Source organism: Cynocephalus volans, chromosome 5 (assembly GCF_027409185.1).
Source record: "Cynocephalus volans isolate mCynVol1 chromosome 5, mCynVol1.pri, whole genome shotgun sequence".
Taxonomy (NCBI): domain Eukaryota; kingdom Metazoa; phylum Chordata; class Mammalia; order Dermoptera; family Cynocephalidae; genus Cynocephalus; species Cynocephalus volans.
The window spans coordinates 113,131,119-113,148,370 of NC_084464.1; the positions used below are offsets into that span (position 1 = coordinate 113,131,119).

General features: G+C 43.2%; 1 protein-coding gene across 1 annotated transcript in view; it reads left to right on the forward strand.

The window, feature by feature from the left end:
* SLC16A10 (solute carrier family 16 member 10) overlaps window positions 1-17,252 on the forward strand; it is a 125,044-nt gene that overhangs the window by 70,530 nt on the left and 37,262 nt on the right. Inside the window, exon 2 of the mRNA XM_063097217.1 lies at window positions 3,650-3,794. Coding sequence (XP_062953287.1) covers window positions 3,650-3,794 — 145 coding nt within the window. The remainder of the gene's footprint in view (window positions 1-3,649; window positions 3,795-17,252) is intronic.

Here is a 17,252-nt window from a genome sequence, read left to right on the forward strand (position 1 = left end):
AGAAAGAGAATTTTGTGAGGATTCTTGAGAAAATTCTTCTGGGGCTTTCCCCAACCCATTAAATGGAGGTACTTTCTCTCTCACATGGTATCTACTGAAAGGGGCTTTCGAGAGACCACTTATAAATTTAAAGAGCTCCCCCCAGTTGGGGGGTACACAGAGGAACTGGGGTCAGACTCCCTGAGAAATCCAACATGGAGAGATGTGTGGCTGGCTAACTGCTTCCACAGCAAGAGCTATACAAGAGGTGGTTGTGGTGGAATTTACTTGCACTCAGTATTTGTCAGTGCAAAGTAAATGTGTCTCCTGCAGATCAGAGGCAGGCCTAATGGAGGAGAAGGGGTGGTATGGAGCTGTTTTGACTCCTGCTCAAGTAGACTGCCTAGAAGAGCAATGTGTCTCGGACAGTGGGTCTTTTGAGTGACAGCCAAAAAGCCAGGAGAAGAATGAATTATCTAAGTCAGTGGAGATATATCCCAGAAGGAACTCAGATGAGGCTCTGAGGAACCCACAAAAGTACATCTGAGATAAAAGAGTCAGCTTCCAGCATCATCGGGCAGGTCTTTTGGCAGGACCACACAAGTTGGAATCCCCTTGCCTTCCTTCCTACAGCCTCTCTCTCTTCCATGCTCACCTTGGAAACAACAGAGAGCTAGGGTAGGGGAGAGGAGGTCATGGAAGAGAAGAGAAGAGAAACAGCTGATCTCAATCCCTTCCCAGCTTCCCTGGGGCTGGGGAAAAGATTTGATGGCCAAGTGGATATAGGCTTGTTACCTAAAGTGATATTAGGGCTTTCTGTTGTTTGACATTGACCAAAAGAATCATGTGGGCCTGCTGAAGTCATGCAGTGGCAGGGAAAAACTTTTCCCCACTGAATATATTTTAAGAGTTTAGTGAAGACAAGAAGTTGTATTTGATTATATCCCGCTGTTAGTGCTTGTTCAGTAGACATAAAAATCTGTAATTTTTCATATTTAGTATAGCAGATCAAAATTCACAGTAATGCACAAAGGCTTGTGTAAGGATTTTTTTTTTCCTTGAAAGTACCTTGATTCATATGAGCATTAAATGCTATATAAGTGCATGTTCTTAGATTTCTTGATATGGTCTACTATTTAGTGTTGACACCTTACTTAACCGTAAAAGTGTCTTTATCTAAAAATAGATGTTAGGAAGTTTTTCATCTTGTCTGCCTAGTTATAATATTAGATTGTTTCTTAAACATGATAGATGACTAAACTTATTCAAATGGAATTAAATGATTACAAATTAGTAAAAAAAATTTTTTAAATGTCTTCTCTTCCAGTGAGATTAGTGAAATTTTAATATAAGAGAGTAGACTAAAAAATTCATAGCTCTCCTCAAGCACACCTATACTGGTTGGCTGTGCATGTCTGGGGTTGGGTTGTTCTAACTTATCTGGCCAATCAGCTTCTCTTTACTGTCCACTTCTGAATCCCCGTCACCAATACCTAAGTCAAGATGGCACTGTGTACAGTCTCTTCGTTATGTTTTATTTTAAGATCGCAGTCTTTTTTCTGGTAAGGGAATAAATAGAAATATAGAAATAGAAATATAGTTAACTAAAATACACGTAAATTAAAAAATAATTTAAAATATAAGAAGGCAAAGAACTAACTGCAATTATTAGTATGGTAAAGCTTCATTTGGACCCAATTATTAAGAAATGATCATTTGTATATGGGTTCGGCTTACTTCCTTTGCTAAGAAAATAGAGTAATACACTAGGAGACTTTCAGAGTTGGATGGAGCTCTAGAGATCACCTACTTTATTTTATAATGCAGACAATTTGTTATTGTTGTTAAAACTCTAAATTATTAAGTGCTTATATGTCAGATACTGGGATTTAGGTATACTTTCTCTAATCCTTAATAATTCTGGAAAGGTATATATTTGATCTATTTTCAAGATAAGAAATCAGATTCAGAGGGGAAGTGACTTGCTCAAGGACATACTGTAGTTTTAGAGCTGGGGATTTGACTCAGGTCTGTTTGTTCTACAGCCGATGTTCACTTAGGCCCATTAGTTTATTATACTTTTTTAGAAGAAGACTTGATATCCTATGAGATCATTCATTTCTTTGGCACAAAATATAGTTATTTATACTCACTATTTATTGCTCTGTCTTTGGTTTTCTGTTGTTTGGGTTTTCATAGAATCAGAATGGGAAGTTATAACTTCTGATTCTTAATTTTTTTTTTTAATTGTGAAAGGTAACATACTTCCAGGAAAAAAGATAAGATGTATGTAGAGTATTGGGGCTCAGAGGCTGTTACCCCCAATATGGTGCTTAGACATGCTTGAATAAAGAAGCAAACAGCCTTAAGGACTCCACCCCCACCCCCTTCTGTCTCTCAATCCTCTGTCTCTCTCCAAAGCACAGGATGAAGTTGTTTCCTTATCTGCCTAAAGTCCAGACCCACCAAAGTAGAAGACAATTACCTCTGGTCCTTTCCCTGAGTTTTCATTAACATAACTCATATCACAGGAACAAAGACTGGAGTCTGTCAACATTCCTAGACAGACTTTTGTCATTGTCTTCTATTTTGGTCCCATTCAGTATTTTGAAGAGAATCATTTACCAGTCATTGCTCTGTGGGCCAAACAGACTTTGTCCCAGGCCATTGAATGTTCTCCAGGCCCATGAAGTCCCCCTAAAAACCATTTATGCCTACACCCCTCATCTCCCCTTTCTCTATGTAAATTGGTATATAAGCTTTGTACCCCAATCGGATTATTGGGATTTGGGGGAAATAATTCTCTGTGATTCTCCCATGCATTGCTGCCTCCCAGCATGTTAAAATAATAAAATTTGTTATGCATTTTTTTCATATTAATCTAAATTTGTTAAGTGATTTTGATTCATGAACCTTCAGGGGTGAAGAATAAGTTTAGTTTACCCTTGGCCCCTACAATAGTTTTATACATAATTATAAAGTGAATACCTAGTAACTATTATCCAGGTCAACAAATAGTCTACTAGTATATGAATCAATATCCTTAGCAAAAGAAGTAAGCCCAGGCCCTATGCAAGTGATCACTTCTTAATTACTGGGTTCAAATGGTTATAATCTTCTTCCTCTCCCCAAGAGTTAACTGCTATCCTGATTTCAATGGTCATCATTTCTTTGCAGTATGCCCACCTAGGTATACATTCCTAAACACATCTCTTTAATTTATTTTTTTATTTTTTTTTATTTTTATTTTTTTTTTATATTTCTTTTTTTTTTTAAATTTTATTTTGTCGATATACATTGCTCTTTAATTTTTTAAAAACGGATTTCTTTCCATAGATTAGAAGTTGTTTATAATCATAGACAGATATCAAAGTAGAGATTGGTAGTGCTAGGGTTATAGGGGAATGTTTAATTTACTTAAAAGTACAAACTTTTAAAGAATTTGATTAAATGCATGCAATTGCTATGCTAGTTACAATTAGCGTTAGCCAGTGCTTTGAGCTGTGATCCATCTTTGTCCTCAATTTATTCCAGCTTCCCCACTACTTACCAATCTGGGTAATAGCTTTTCTGCATTAATATTTTTCTAAGTGTGCATTATATCCGATGGAATAAGTACAAATATCATGTCATAATGTTCCCCCCTCCTTTTCTTCCCCCTGTTTTACAGCATGGGTGAGTTCTCTCTCCATGGGGATGATTTTTTTTTGCTGCCCAATAGTCAGTGTCTTCACAGACATATTTGGTTGTCGGAAAACAGCTGTCATGGGTGCTGCTGTTGGATTCATTGGACTCATGTCCAGTTCTTTTGTAAGGTAAGGACTTGGTTTCTTCATGTTGCTTTTCAGGAACTATTAGATAAATTAAAGTTTTCCTTTTAGAACCTTCGCTGTTTACAAGAAAAGACCCCCCTTTTCATGACTTAAAACTTTAAGCGGTACTACTTATAAATTGAACTGTTTTCCATAGCAGCAAATCAGAGCTGGAGAATTTGAATGCTTTTGCTTGCAGTACTTAAGATTTAGACATCAATCAGGATATATGTTCCCTAGAGCCAAGAAAAATGTTTCTCCTTTTGTTTTTCTTCTAGTCACATAAAAATCCTAAAGGAACTCAAGTTGTAACAGTGAGTTATCTAAAGCAATGGCCTTAGTTTAAGGTTAGCTCAGCCTGAGCCTCAAGGGGTGCAATAAGTGGTGTTTTAAAGTGGCTGTTCAGAGGCTTAATATGAAATATTTTTATTAATGGGATCAGGACTTTGCTCTTTATTCCAACCCAAGTAGAGAATTCCTGTCTGTGCTTTGAAAATAGAACATGCTAAAAATTTTAAATATCATGGCAAAATGAAGTGATCAAATGCATCTTAAAAAAAATTTAATGTCATTGCACTTTCCCTGTGTCTATTAGAAGAAAAGATGTAGTGCAATTTCAGCTCCAGTCCTCCTAGTTAAGTCCCCTTGCATTGTTAGACTAGTCCTCAGAGAAACATTGGTTTAATATATAGCTCTGGGTAACAGGAGGTGATTAACAAGAAAGCCTCTTAAAATCACTTCCATCTTCTGACTCTGCTTTAATTGTTTATCTTCATTTCCTGCCTATTTCCCTTCATTTTGCTTTAGTTGAAAAGCATTATTGTGGTCATTAGGGAATTTGAATTTTTATTTTTAAATATTCAGGATGTAGTCAACCAAATTCTTGGTTGATTTTACCCCCTACCACACACACCCCTTCCTTAACTCTAAAGTGAGCCTCTTTCTTTCATACTTTCTTTTATATAATTTAGAAATTTTATTTGGATTTTAACTAATTCTATTTATTTCTTGGTAGAAAATAGACATTTCATCTTTAAAGTGCCTTTTATCATTTTTTTCTTCTAAAGTTTTTTAAAGAAAGAGTTTTATTTGGAATAAAATTATGTTTAGGTAATTCTGTGAGATCATTTATTTTTACTTCTTTTTAGCAGCAATATAACATTGTGTTATTAATGCCTCATCAGATATCTTTGATCTGAAAGCCTCAAGGTACCCATTGTCAGTACTGTGGCCCTACCACTTGCTGGATGTATTAACACTCTGGCTTTGGTGGAGAGAGGATGGAGAGGTAGAAAACCTATGTAACCTATTACAGTACCTAGTTTGATAGACAAAACACACATACAAACATATAGCAAGGAATGTTTTTCAAACTTTTTTGACCACTGAGAAATAGAAATTACAAAGTATATTTTACACACTCTCTCTCTCCCCTTCCCTCTCCTCCCAAATGAAACAAAATTTCTTAAAACCAGATTTACCTTACTATATGTGTAAGAACCCAAATACCCCAAGGGATCACACCCTGATCACATAAGTCATTCTCGGCCACACCCCATCATGGCGCTGGTTGCCCTTCTCCCATGCGGTATGCTAAGTAGGGATTGTATTTTAAGCCAATCAGCCTTCCCTAAAAGCCCTATATATGTGTGTGTGTGCCGCCTAATAAACGAGCTCTCTCCGGTGGATCGTCAACTGGTGTCGACTCGTCCTTTCATTTGGTGCCGAAACCCGGGACGGAGTTTCTCTCGAGCGGCGACACTTTTCAGATCACAGCGGCAACACTTTCCGAGCCGCCCCTCAGGGCTCCCTCGAGCTGTAACACTTTTCAAATCGCAGCAGCAGCACTTTCCAAGTCGCCCCTCGGGAACTCCGTCCCGCCAGGACCAGCCTCCATTCCACCGCTCACCATTGATGGTCCACCCTCATCCATTCTTTTCGGCGCCGGCTCCTTCCACTCACCACCGGCTCATCATTAGGTAAGCCCCCTTTCCTAAAGGGCACCAGCCCTTTTTCAGGCTACCACAGGGAGTCTAGATCGTCCGGTAGCCCCTAACGCCCATACCCCACCCCACCATGGTCTTCACGACCACCATAAATTCCCAAACTATAACAGGTTCCAAAGCCCCAGTAAACTTTTACTTTCATTTTTGGAGGTTAAAAGCCCCATTCTGTTCTCTCCTTCACCCTCCTGTCCACCACTCTCTTCTCTCCACTTCCCGGGTCTGGGACCTGACCAGAAAATCCTGGCGCTAGGTTCCTTCAGGCACCGGGCTTTTGCCCTAGAGAAGTGGAGGTCTGAGTGACGACCCACACCTCCCTTCTCTCCTCCTGGTTCGTACCTGAAACTGCCGGGACTGACGTGACCTACTGGGGATGCCCTCTAGGATCCCACCTTTCCCAACCGGCCGAAGGATCTGTCCTACTAAATCTCTGTCCGATTTCTGTCTAAATTCCCATTAAGAGACCAGAATGGGCGCTTCCTCCTCCTCCCTAGGGGACTCTCCACTTCAGTGCCTTCTGAAAAACCTCACCAACCTTTCCCTCAGGCTGGATATTGAGCCCAAACTCCTCACCAAATTCTGTACACAAGATTGGCCTTATTATCCTTTAGATAATCAAAACACATGGCCCCCCGAGGGCACACTAGATCCTAACATTCTACAAGACCTCTTTAACTACTGCCAGCGCCGAAAAAAATCGAAGGAGATCCCCTACATCGAGGCTTTTTGCCTCTTGGCTCAGAACCCCGCCCTCTGCTCCTCCTGTGCTCCCTCTCAAGTCCTTTTAGCCTGTAAACCCTCTTCACAGTCACCCCTCGATTCTTCCACCTTCGACCCTGCTGATGAACCCCCACCCTACCGACTTCCTCCTCCTCCAGTACCTCCGGCGTCCGCTCCTCCTCCCCCGTCATCCGCGTCACCTTCGGCACCTCCTGCGCCATCCACTCCCCCGTCTTTACCCTCACCTACTCCTGACCCACTAAGCCCCCCTTTCACCCGTTCCCGAGGACCTCCCCCCGCCCCTTTAACAATTGCCCCACTACGTGAGGTAGCTGGGGCTGAAGGAGTAGTTAGGGACCATGTTCCCTTTTCCCTAGCTGACCTTACAGAATTAGAAAAAAGACTAGGCTCTTTCTCTACCGACCCTACCACCTACAGTAAAGAATTCCAATGGATCCTGCAGGCCTACAGCCTCACACATCATGACATCTTCATGCTCCTAGCCAATACCCTCCTCCCCGAGGAACGCCGCAGGGTCTGGGATACAGCCCAAACCCATGACACTGACACCCATCGAACCAATTCGAATCACCCGCCAGGCCCCCAAGCAGTCCCAGAACAGGAACCTAATTGTGATTATAACACAGCCCAGGGAATCCAGGCTCGAGACCATTTTGCCTCTTGCTTAATAATTGGCCTCAAAAAATTGGCTCGCAAGGTCGTCAATTTCCAAAAAATTAACTTAGACCCCAACTCAGAAGACGGTCGGCATGTCCTTATGACCTATTTCCTGACCCAATCCTACCCCCACATTAAAACTAAACTTAAAAAATTAGAGCAGGGAGGAGTTTCAAGATGGCGGTAGCTGCGGCGGCTGGCGCGCGGAGTAGCTGAGGTGGAAAAGGCGGCCACTGGGCCTCAGGCAGCCGGGAAACTTGTGGACCTTCCTCTTGCCATCTCTTAAGGGAGGACCGCTGCTGCTGGCCGGTCGTGGGGGGTGACCGCCACTTTGCCCCCGGCAGGAGAGGCTGCCTCATTTACAGGCAACAGCTTTGAAGTGTGGAGCAGGAAAAGAACTGTTTCTTAGCTGCAAAAGCGAGTCTCGAAACAGGGAACACGGCGCCAGGGCTGCTGTGGATGCAGACAGGACCCCGGAGGCCGGGGCCGCGCTGAAGGCGGCCAGCTGCCCTATTCAGGATTCGAGGTTTCAGGCCGGCATAAAAGAAGATTCCTGGGAGCGACCAAGCCGCGCCGCGACTGAACCGCCCGAGGCGGCAGCAGCCGAGAACATGGAAGGCGACAAACCAGAGACAGAGAGCGAGCACCCGACCTGGCACAGCACTGTGAGTGACCCCCTGGTCCAGCTCTGTTCGGGGGGCGGATGCCCACCTGGCTCCCGCCTGCACCACCAGGCCACTCACCGCCCTGGTGCTGCCTCCATTTTCCCAGGTGCGGGCAGCTCCACCCTGCTTGGCCATCACTGAGCCCTCCCACTTGCTTGGCCTGGCGCAGGGCTTTCCGGAGCCTGCAGACCGGCCTCCTCTCCCACTCCCTCCCCAGTTCTCTGGTGGGGCTGGTGGCGGTGGGTGTCCCCGGCCAGTGTCGGGAGGGCAAGGAAGTATGGGCGGGCTGACTGTCACTCCACCACACCCTGGACTCCGGCCCCCGGTAAGCTTCCTGTTACTGGGAGGCAGATACCATCTCTGCGGCCACCAGTTTGGAAAAAAGCCTAACGAATTTCTGGTTGGGAATAGTGTGGTAGGAGAGTTCCCAGGTCCGCTTGAACCTGCTGGAGAGCAGGCTGTAGGTGCTAGGCTCGGTTTATACCGGGGGGATACAAAGGTGAACAAGACCCGAGAAAGATCTACACAGTGCTACAAAGGCACCCAGAGTGAACGGTCGTCTGTGCCTAGCAGAAACCTGGTAGACTTCCTGGGCGAGGCGGTGCCGAGCAGGGTCTTGAAGGCCCAGCTGATAGACGAGGGGTGCAGAAGACACGCCCCAGCCCAGCACAGTGCGCACAGAGGGGAGAGACGAGCGGCCAGGGAGGCGGAGACTCAACAGAAACCACACACCCGGTGGGGTCGCCACTGCACGATCTAACAGCCTGGGCCAGAGCACACGGAACGGGGAGAAGTCCTGCACAGGAAGTGAAAGCTCAACAGAGATCACACACCCTGTGGTACGTGATCCACTAGCCCAGCAGAGTCCAAGCTGACCAGAAAGGTGGATCCCCGGAGAAGCCCAAGACCCGAGGCAACCACACACACAAGGCACTAGAGGCCAACTGAGCAGTCACGGAGGGAGCCATACAAAATTGGCAACCACAGCAACATCCTAGTTAGTTATTAGTCTCAAACCGGTGGTCTGTGCAACCCCCTGCCACAATGAATAAACACCAAAAAAAAGATACCAGAAATACAAAAAATCAAGAAAGTACACCACCGAAAGTTAATAAATCTCAAACTCTAGATCCTATAGAACAAGAAGCCCTTGAAATGACTGACAAGGAATTTCGAGTGATAATTCTAAGGAAACTGAATGAGATACAAGAAAACTCAGCTAGACATCATGATGAAATGAGGAAAAGTATACAGGATCTGAAAGAGGAAATGTACAAGGAAATCAATGTCCTGAAAAAAAATGTAGCAGAACTTGCTGAACTGAAGAAGTTATTCAGCGAAATAAAAAACACAACGGAGAGTTTAACCAGCATGCTAGTTGAAGTTGAAGAGAGAAACTCTGAACTTGAAGATGGGCTGTTTGAAATAACACAAGCAGACAAAAAGAAAGAAAAAAGAATCAAGGACATGGAAGAAAATCTGAGAGAGATATCAGACAACCTCAAGCGCTCAAATATCCGAGTCATGGGTATTCCAGAAGGGGAGGAAAATGGAGATTCCATTGAAAACATATTCAACAAAATAGTGGCAGAAAACTTCCCAGGTATAGGAAAAATCACAGATCTTCAGATCCAGGAAGCTCAACGATCTCCAAACGTATTCAACCCAAAAAGGCCTTCTCCAAGACATGTCATAGTCAAATTGGCAAAACTCAGAGACAAAGAGAGAATCTTAAAAGCTGCAAGAGAGAAGCGTCAAATCACTTATAAGGGAGCCCCAATCAGATTAACATCAGACTTTTCATCACAAACCCTAAAAGCTAGAAAAGAATGGGATGATATTTTCAAAATACTAAAAGACAAAGATTGCCAGCCAAGAATACTCTACCCTGCAAGGCTATCCTTCCGAAATGAGGGGCAAATAGTATATTTCTCAGACAAACAAAAACTGCGGGAGTTCACTACCACACGACCACCCTTACAAGAAATCCTCAAGGGAGTACTGGGTTTGGTTCCTGATAAATAACTACCACTGCCATAAAAACCCAAGAAAAATCTAAACTCGCTAGTATAATAAAAATGGCATTCATGAAGAGAAAACAAGCTAACAAAAACACTATCTACAACCTAAGGAACCACCAAACAAAGAAAGCAAACAGTAAATCAGAAAGCAAGGAACAAAAGAAACCTAAGACAACCAAACAACCAATAAAATGCTAGGAATAAATCAACACCTTTCAATAACAACTCTTAATGTAAAAGGCTTAAATTCCCCAATTAAAAGACACAGACTGGCTGACTGGATCAAAAAGCAGGACCCAACTATATGCTGCCTACAAGAGACCCACCTCACCCATAAAGATTCACACAGACTAAGAGTGAAAGGATGGAAAAAGATTTACCATGCAAACAGAAAAGAAAAACGAGCTGGAGTAGCTATTCTTATATCTGACAAAATAGACTTTAAACTAAAAACCATAAAAAGAGACAATGAGGGACACTACTTAATGATAAAAGGTCTGATCCATCAAGAAGACATAACAATCATAAATATGTACGCACCCAATGTTGGAGCAGCCAGATTTATAAAACAAACTCTATTAGACCTAAAGAAGGAAATAGACACTAATACCATAATAGCAGGGGACCTGAACACCCCACTGTCAATATTAGACAGATCATCTAGGCAAAGAATCAGTAGAGAAACACAAGATCTAAACAAGACTCTAGACCAATTGGAATTGGCAGATATCTACAGAACATTCCACCCAACAACCTCAGAATATTCATTCTTCTCATCAGCACATGGATCATTCTCCAGGATAGATCACATATTAGGTCACAAATCAAGTCTCAATAAATTCAAAAAAATTGGAATTATCCCATGTATCTTCTCAGACCACAATGGATTAAAACTAGAAATTAATAACAAACGAAACTCTGGAAACTATACAAACACATGGAAATTAAACAGCATTCTACTTAATGACATATGGGTCCAAGAAGAAATCAAGCAGGAAATCAAAAAATTTATTGAAACTAATGAAAACGATGATACATCATACCAAAACCTGTGGGATACTGCAAAAGCAGTATTGAGGGGAAAATTTATTGCATTAAACTCTCACTTCAGAAGAATGGAAAGATGGCAAGTGAACAACCTAACACTTCACCTTAAAGAACTAGAAAAACAAGAACAATCCAAACCTAAAGTTAGCAGACGGAAAGAAATCACTAAGATCAGAGCAGAACTGAATGAAATTGAAAACCAAAAAACAATTCAAAAGATCAACGAATCAAAAAGTTGGTTTTTTGAAAAGATAAATAAAATTGACAAACCACTAGCATGGCTAACAAAAAAAAGAAGAGAGAAGACTCAAATAACAAAAATTAGAAATGAAAAAGGTGATATTACAACTGATTCATCTGAAATACAAGGAATCATTCGAGACTACTATAAATAACTATATGCCAACAAATTTGAAAATCTGGAGGAAATGGATAAATTTCTGGACTCACACAAGCTCCCAAAACTGAACCATGAAGACATAGAAAATTTGAACAGACCAATAACAATAAAGGAGATTGGGGCCAAGCCCGTGGCGCACGCGGGAGAGTGCAGCGCTGGGAGCGCGGCGATGCTCCCGCCGCAGGTTCGGATCCTATATAGGAATGGCCGGGACTCACTGGCTGAGTGCCGGTCACGAAAAAGACAAAAAATAAAAATAAAAAATAAAATAAAATAAAATAAAAAATAAAGGAGATTGAAGCTGTTATCAGAAGGCTCCCAACAAAGAAAAGCCCAGGACCAGATGGATTCACAGCAGAATTTTACCAAACATTCAAAGAGGAATTGACACCGATTCTTTACAAACTATTCCAAAAGATTGAAACGGACGCAAATCTCCCAAACTCATTCTATGAAGCAAACATCATCCTGATACCAAAACCAGGTAAAGATATAACCAAAAAAGAAAATTACAGGCCGATATCCTTGATGAATATAGATGCAAAAATCCTCACTAAAATACTAGCAAACAGAATACAGCAACACATACGAAAAATTATTCATCACGATGAAGTGGGATTCATCCCAGGGATGCAAGTTTGGTTCAACATACGCAAATCAATAAATGTGATACACCATATTAATAAACTCAAACACAAGGACCATATGATCATCTCTGTAGATGCTGAAAAAGCATTTGATAAAGTTCAGCAGTCATTCATGACAAAGACCCTCTATAAGTTAGGTATAGAGGGAAAATATCTCAACATAATTAAAGCCATATATGCCAAACCCACTGCCAATATCATCCTGAATGGGGAAAAGCTGAAAGCTTTTCCTTTAAGAACAGGAACTAGACAAGGATGCCCACTCTCACCACTCCTATTCAACATAGTGTTGGAAGTACTAGCCAGAGCAATCAGAGAAGAGAAGGCAATAAAGGGCGTCCAGATTGGAAAAGATGAAGTCAAACTGTCCCTGTTTGCAGATGACATGATCCTATATATCGAACAGCCTAATACCTCTACAAAAAAACTGCTGGAATTGATAAACGATTTCAGCACAGTAGCAGGATACAAAATCAACACACAAAAATCAGTAGCATTTCTTTTCTCCAATAGTGAACAGGCAGAAGGAGAAATCAAGAAAGTCTGCCCATTTACAATAGCCACCAGAAAAATAAAATACTTAGGAACTGAGTTAACCAAGGAGGTGAAAAATCTCTATAATGAGAACTACAAACCACTGCTGAGAGAAATTAGAGAGGATACAAGAAGATGGAAAGATATTCCATGCTCTTGGATTGGAAGAATCAACATAGTGAAAATGTCCATACTACCCAAAGTGATATACAAATTCAATGCAATCCCCATCAAAATTCCAAAGACATTTTTCTCAGAAATGGAAAAAACTATTCAGACATTTATATGGAACAATAAAAGACCACGCATAGCCAAAGCAATGCTGAGCAAAAAAAATAAAGCTGGAGGCATAACACTACCTGACTTTAAGCTATACTACAAAGCTATAATAACCAAAACAGTATGGTACTGGCATAAAAACAGACACACTGACCAATGGAATAGAATAGAGAATCCAGAAATCAACCCACACACTTACTTCCATCTGATCTTTGACAAAGGCACCAAGCTTATTCACTGGGGAAGGGACTGCCTCTTCAGCAAATGGTGCTGGGAGAACTGGATTTCCATATGCAGGAGAATGAAACTAGATCCATACCTCTCACCGTATACTAAAATCAACTCAAAATGGATTAAGGATTTAAATATACACCCTGAAACAATAAAACTTCTTAAAGAAAACATAGGAGAAACACTTCAGGAAATAGGACTGGGCACAGACTTCATGAATACGACACCAAAAGCACGGGCAACCAAAGGAAAAATAAACAAATGGGATTATATCAAACTAAAAAGCTTCTGCACAGCAAAAGAAACAATTAAAAGAGTTAAAAGACAACCAACAGAGTGGGAGAAAATATTTGCAAAATATACATCTGACAAAGGATTAATATCCAGAATATATAAGGAACTCAAACAACTTTACAAGAAGAAAACAAGCAACCCAATTAAAAAATGGGCAAAAGAGCTAAGTAGGCATTTCTCTAAGGAAGATATACAAATGGCCAACAGACATATGAAAAAATGCTCAACATCACTCAGCATCCAGGAAATGCAAATCAAAACCACATTGAGATACCATCTAACCCCAGTTAGGATGGCTAAAATCCAAAAGACTCTGAACGATAAATGCTGGCGAGGCTGCGGAGAGAAAGGAACTCTCATACATTGTTGGTGGGACTGCAAAATGGTGCAGCCTCTATGGAAAAGCGTATGGAGGTTCCTCAAACAATTGCAGATAGATCTACCATACGACCCAGCTATCCCACTGTTGGGAATATACCCAGAGGAATGGAAATCATCAAGTCGAAGGTATACCTGTTCCCCAATGTTCATCGCAGCACTCTTTACAATAGCCAAGAGTTGGAACCAGCCCAAATGCCCATCATCAGATGAGTGGATACGGAAAATGTGGTACATCTACACAATGGAATACTACTCAGCTATAAAAACGAATGAAATACTGCCATTTGCAACAACATGGATGGACCTTGAGAGAATTATATTAAGTGAAACAAGTCAGGCACAGAAAGAGAAATACCACATGTTCTCACTTATTGGTGGGAGCTAAAAATTAATATATAAATTCACACACACACACACACACACACACACACACACACACACACACACACACACAAAACCGGGGTGGGGGGAAGAAGATATAACAACCACAATTATTTGAAGTTGATACGACAAGCAAACAGAAAGGACATTGTTGGGGGGGAGGGGGGAGGGAGAAGGGAGGGAGGTTTTGGTGATGGGGAGCAATAATCAGCTACAATGTATATCGACAAAATAAAATAAAAAAAAAAATATATATATATATAAAAAAAAAAAAAAAAATTAGAGCAGGGTCCTGCAACCCCTCAGACCGAAATCCTGTTGGTGGCCTTCAAGGTTTGTCATAATCGGGAGGAGGAAAAAGAACGCTGAAAACAAAAGGCCGACCACGCCAACTTCCAGATGTTGGCCCGGCTTATGAAACCCCCTGGGCGCCCTCCCATAGCCTCCACCTCTAAGCCTCCACCTGGAGCCTGCTTTGAATGTGGAAAGGAAGGGCATTGGGCAAAGGCTTGCCCCACCCCCAGGCCACCCACCACTCCTTGTCCAAAATGCAAAAAGAAGGGACATTAGGGATCTGATTGCCCCCTTGCCCGAAGGGGTGAGGGACCAACTGCCCCACAGTCCCTGGAACCATGGACACCACCTATGGTGGGCCTCGCTGAGGAGGACTGAAGGAGCCTTGGGCCCTTCCCGACCATCTCTATAACAAAGCAAGAGCCCAGGGTATCCATGGTTGTGGACGGCCACTCAATATCTTTCCTCCTGGACACTGGAGCCACCTTTTCGGTCTTAAGGGAATATAAAGGCCCCACCACCTCCAGCAGCTCTCCTATAGTCGGGGTAGGAGGTAAACAAATCTTTCCCCCCAAAACCCCTTTTTTAACCTGCTACCTTCACGGCACTCAATCCGTTTTCTCCCATTCCTTCCTAGTCATGCCACAATGCCCCGTCCCCTTGTTGGGTCGGGACATTCTATCACGGCTTCAAGTCTCCATTACTTTGCCCCTGTCCTCTTCCTCTTCCCCCGTTTCCTTCCTCCTAGCGCTAGTTCAAGCCCAAGATCCTACTAATTCCACCCCTCCAAAGAAGTCCTTACCCATGCTAACGCACCCTGTTAACCCCACAGTTTGGGACACTGCCAGCCCCTCTCTGGCCCAGTGTTCCCCTGTACACATAAAACTAAAAGACCCCTCCAAATATATTTGTCAGGCTCAGTATCCGTTAACCACAACAGCCCTCCTCAGGTTAAGCCCCATCATTCAGGACCTATTAGAAAAGGGGTATCTCCGTCCCACTCGCTCCCCTTTCAATACTCCCATACTCGCTGTAAAAAAACCTAATGGCGCCTTTCGTCTCGTCCAAGATCTCCGCCTTGTACCTATCAAAACAGTTGGACCCCATTGTACGAGGCTGGGCACTCTGTCTAAGAGCCCTAGCAGCGGGACAGTTACTGCATAAGGAGGCATCCAAATTAACATTTGGGGCACCTCTCACCATTCTCTCACCACATCACCTTAAAGACCTCCTTACCTATAAGGCTCTCCAATCCCTCCCACCTTCCAGAATCCTAACCCTCCTATCCTCGTTTCTGGAAAATCCTGCCCTATCCTTCACTACCTGCCCACCCCTAAATCCGGCCACCCTACTGCCTATACCAGATTCCCCCAACACCCCTTTGCACAGCTGCATAGAAAGCCTTCAAACTTTTATACCTTACCGCTCTTCCATCACTGAGGGACCCCTATCTCACGCTGATCTCACATGGTTCACGGATGGGTCCTCATTCAAGGAAGGAAACACTCATTACGCAGGGTATGCCATAGTCTCCCTTGATTCGGTTATAGAGGCCCAACCTTTACCCAAGGGTACTACCAACCAGCAGGCCGAACTTATCGCCGCCACGCGAGCCTGCGTTCTAGCTGAAGGAAGAACTCTTAACTTATACACTCACTCCAAATATGTCTTTCATATACTTCTCTCTCATGCCGCCATATGGAAAGAACACGGTCTGCTTAACACCAAGGGTAACACAATCACCAACTCAGCTTTAATCTCCACATTCATTGAGGCATCCCATACCTTGTGAATTAGGAGTCATTCATTGCAGAGCCCACCAGAGGGATGATTCCCCAATCACTTGCGGGAATTGTAAGGCTGACCTCGCCGCATGCACTGCGGCACGGCACCCACAGACACAAAACTAACTTCCCATTCTTCCATACGGCTCCCAAGGTTCACAGACACCCTCTCAGCCTCAACTGCCTAATGATGATAAGTCCTCTCTCTTTCGCTTGTTCCATGACCTGTTTCACTCTAGCCCCCAAGCTTTATCCCAGTTTTTACAAGCCTTCTTCTCAGTCACCCCATCTGACAAAGCCCTCTTACAAAAAATTTCCTCCTCATGCACAATCTGCCAGCGTACCAATCCTAACACCCCTCTCAAACCTGGGCCATACCCCTCCCACCAGGCCAGAGGTCTCACACCCGCAGCCGACTGGCAAGTCGATTTTACACACATGCCTTCTGTCCGGCGCCTCAAATACCTCTTGGTGTTTGTTGATACCTTTTCAGGATGGGTAGAGGCATTCCCAACATCCAATAAAAAGGCCTCCACCATAGCCCAGACTCTCCTTTCCCAAATCATCCCACGATTTGGGATGCCCACTTCCATTCAATCTGACAATGGACCTGAATTTACCGCCCAGGTAATACAGAAACTCTCCCAGTCACACTCTCTCCCCTGGCACCTACATTGCCCTTACCAACCTCAGGCATCCGGAAAGGTAGAGAGAACCAACAGAACCTTAAAGGACATACTAACTAAATTGTCTCTGTAATTACACCTTGATTGGGTCTGTCTTCTACCTCTCGCTCTACTCAAGACCAGAGCTCTCCCAAAAAGGCCCTCCAATCTTTCCCCTTTTGAAGTCATGTATGGTAGGCCCCTCCTACCCCCGGGGATCACAGCAACTGAAGGACCCATACCACCCACCATGGCCTTGCCCTTGCTCTCCCACCTTCGCACCGAATTATGGAAGTACCAGGACTGGCTACTTCCAGATCCGTCACTTTCCAAAAATAACCTTTCACTCAGCCCAGGCCCTTCCTCAACCATTTATAACCACTCCGTCGCCCCACCAGGCTCACTCTTCTGGTGCAATGGAACCCTCTCTACCTCCA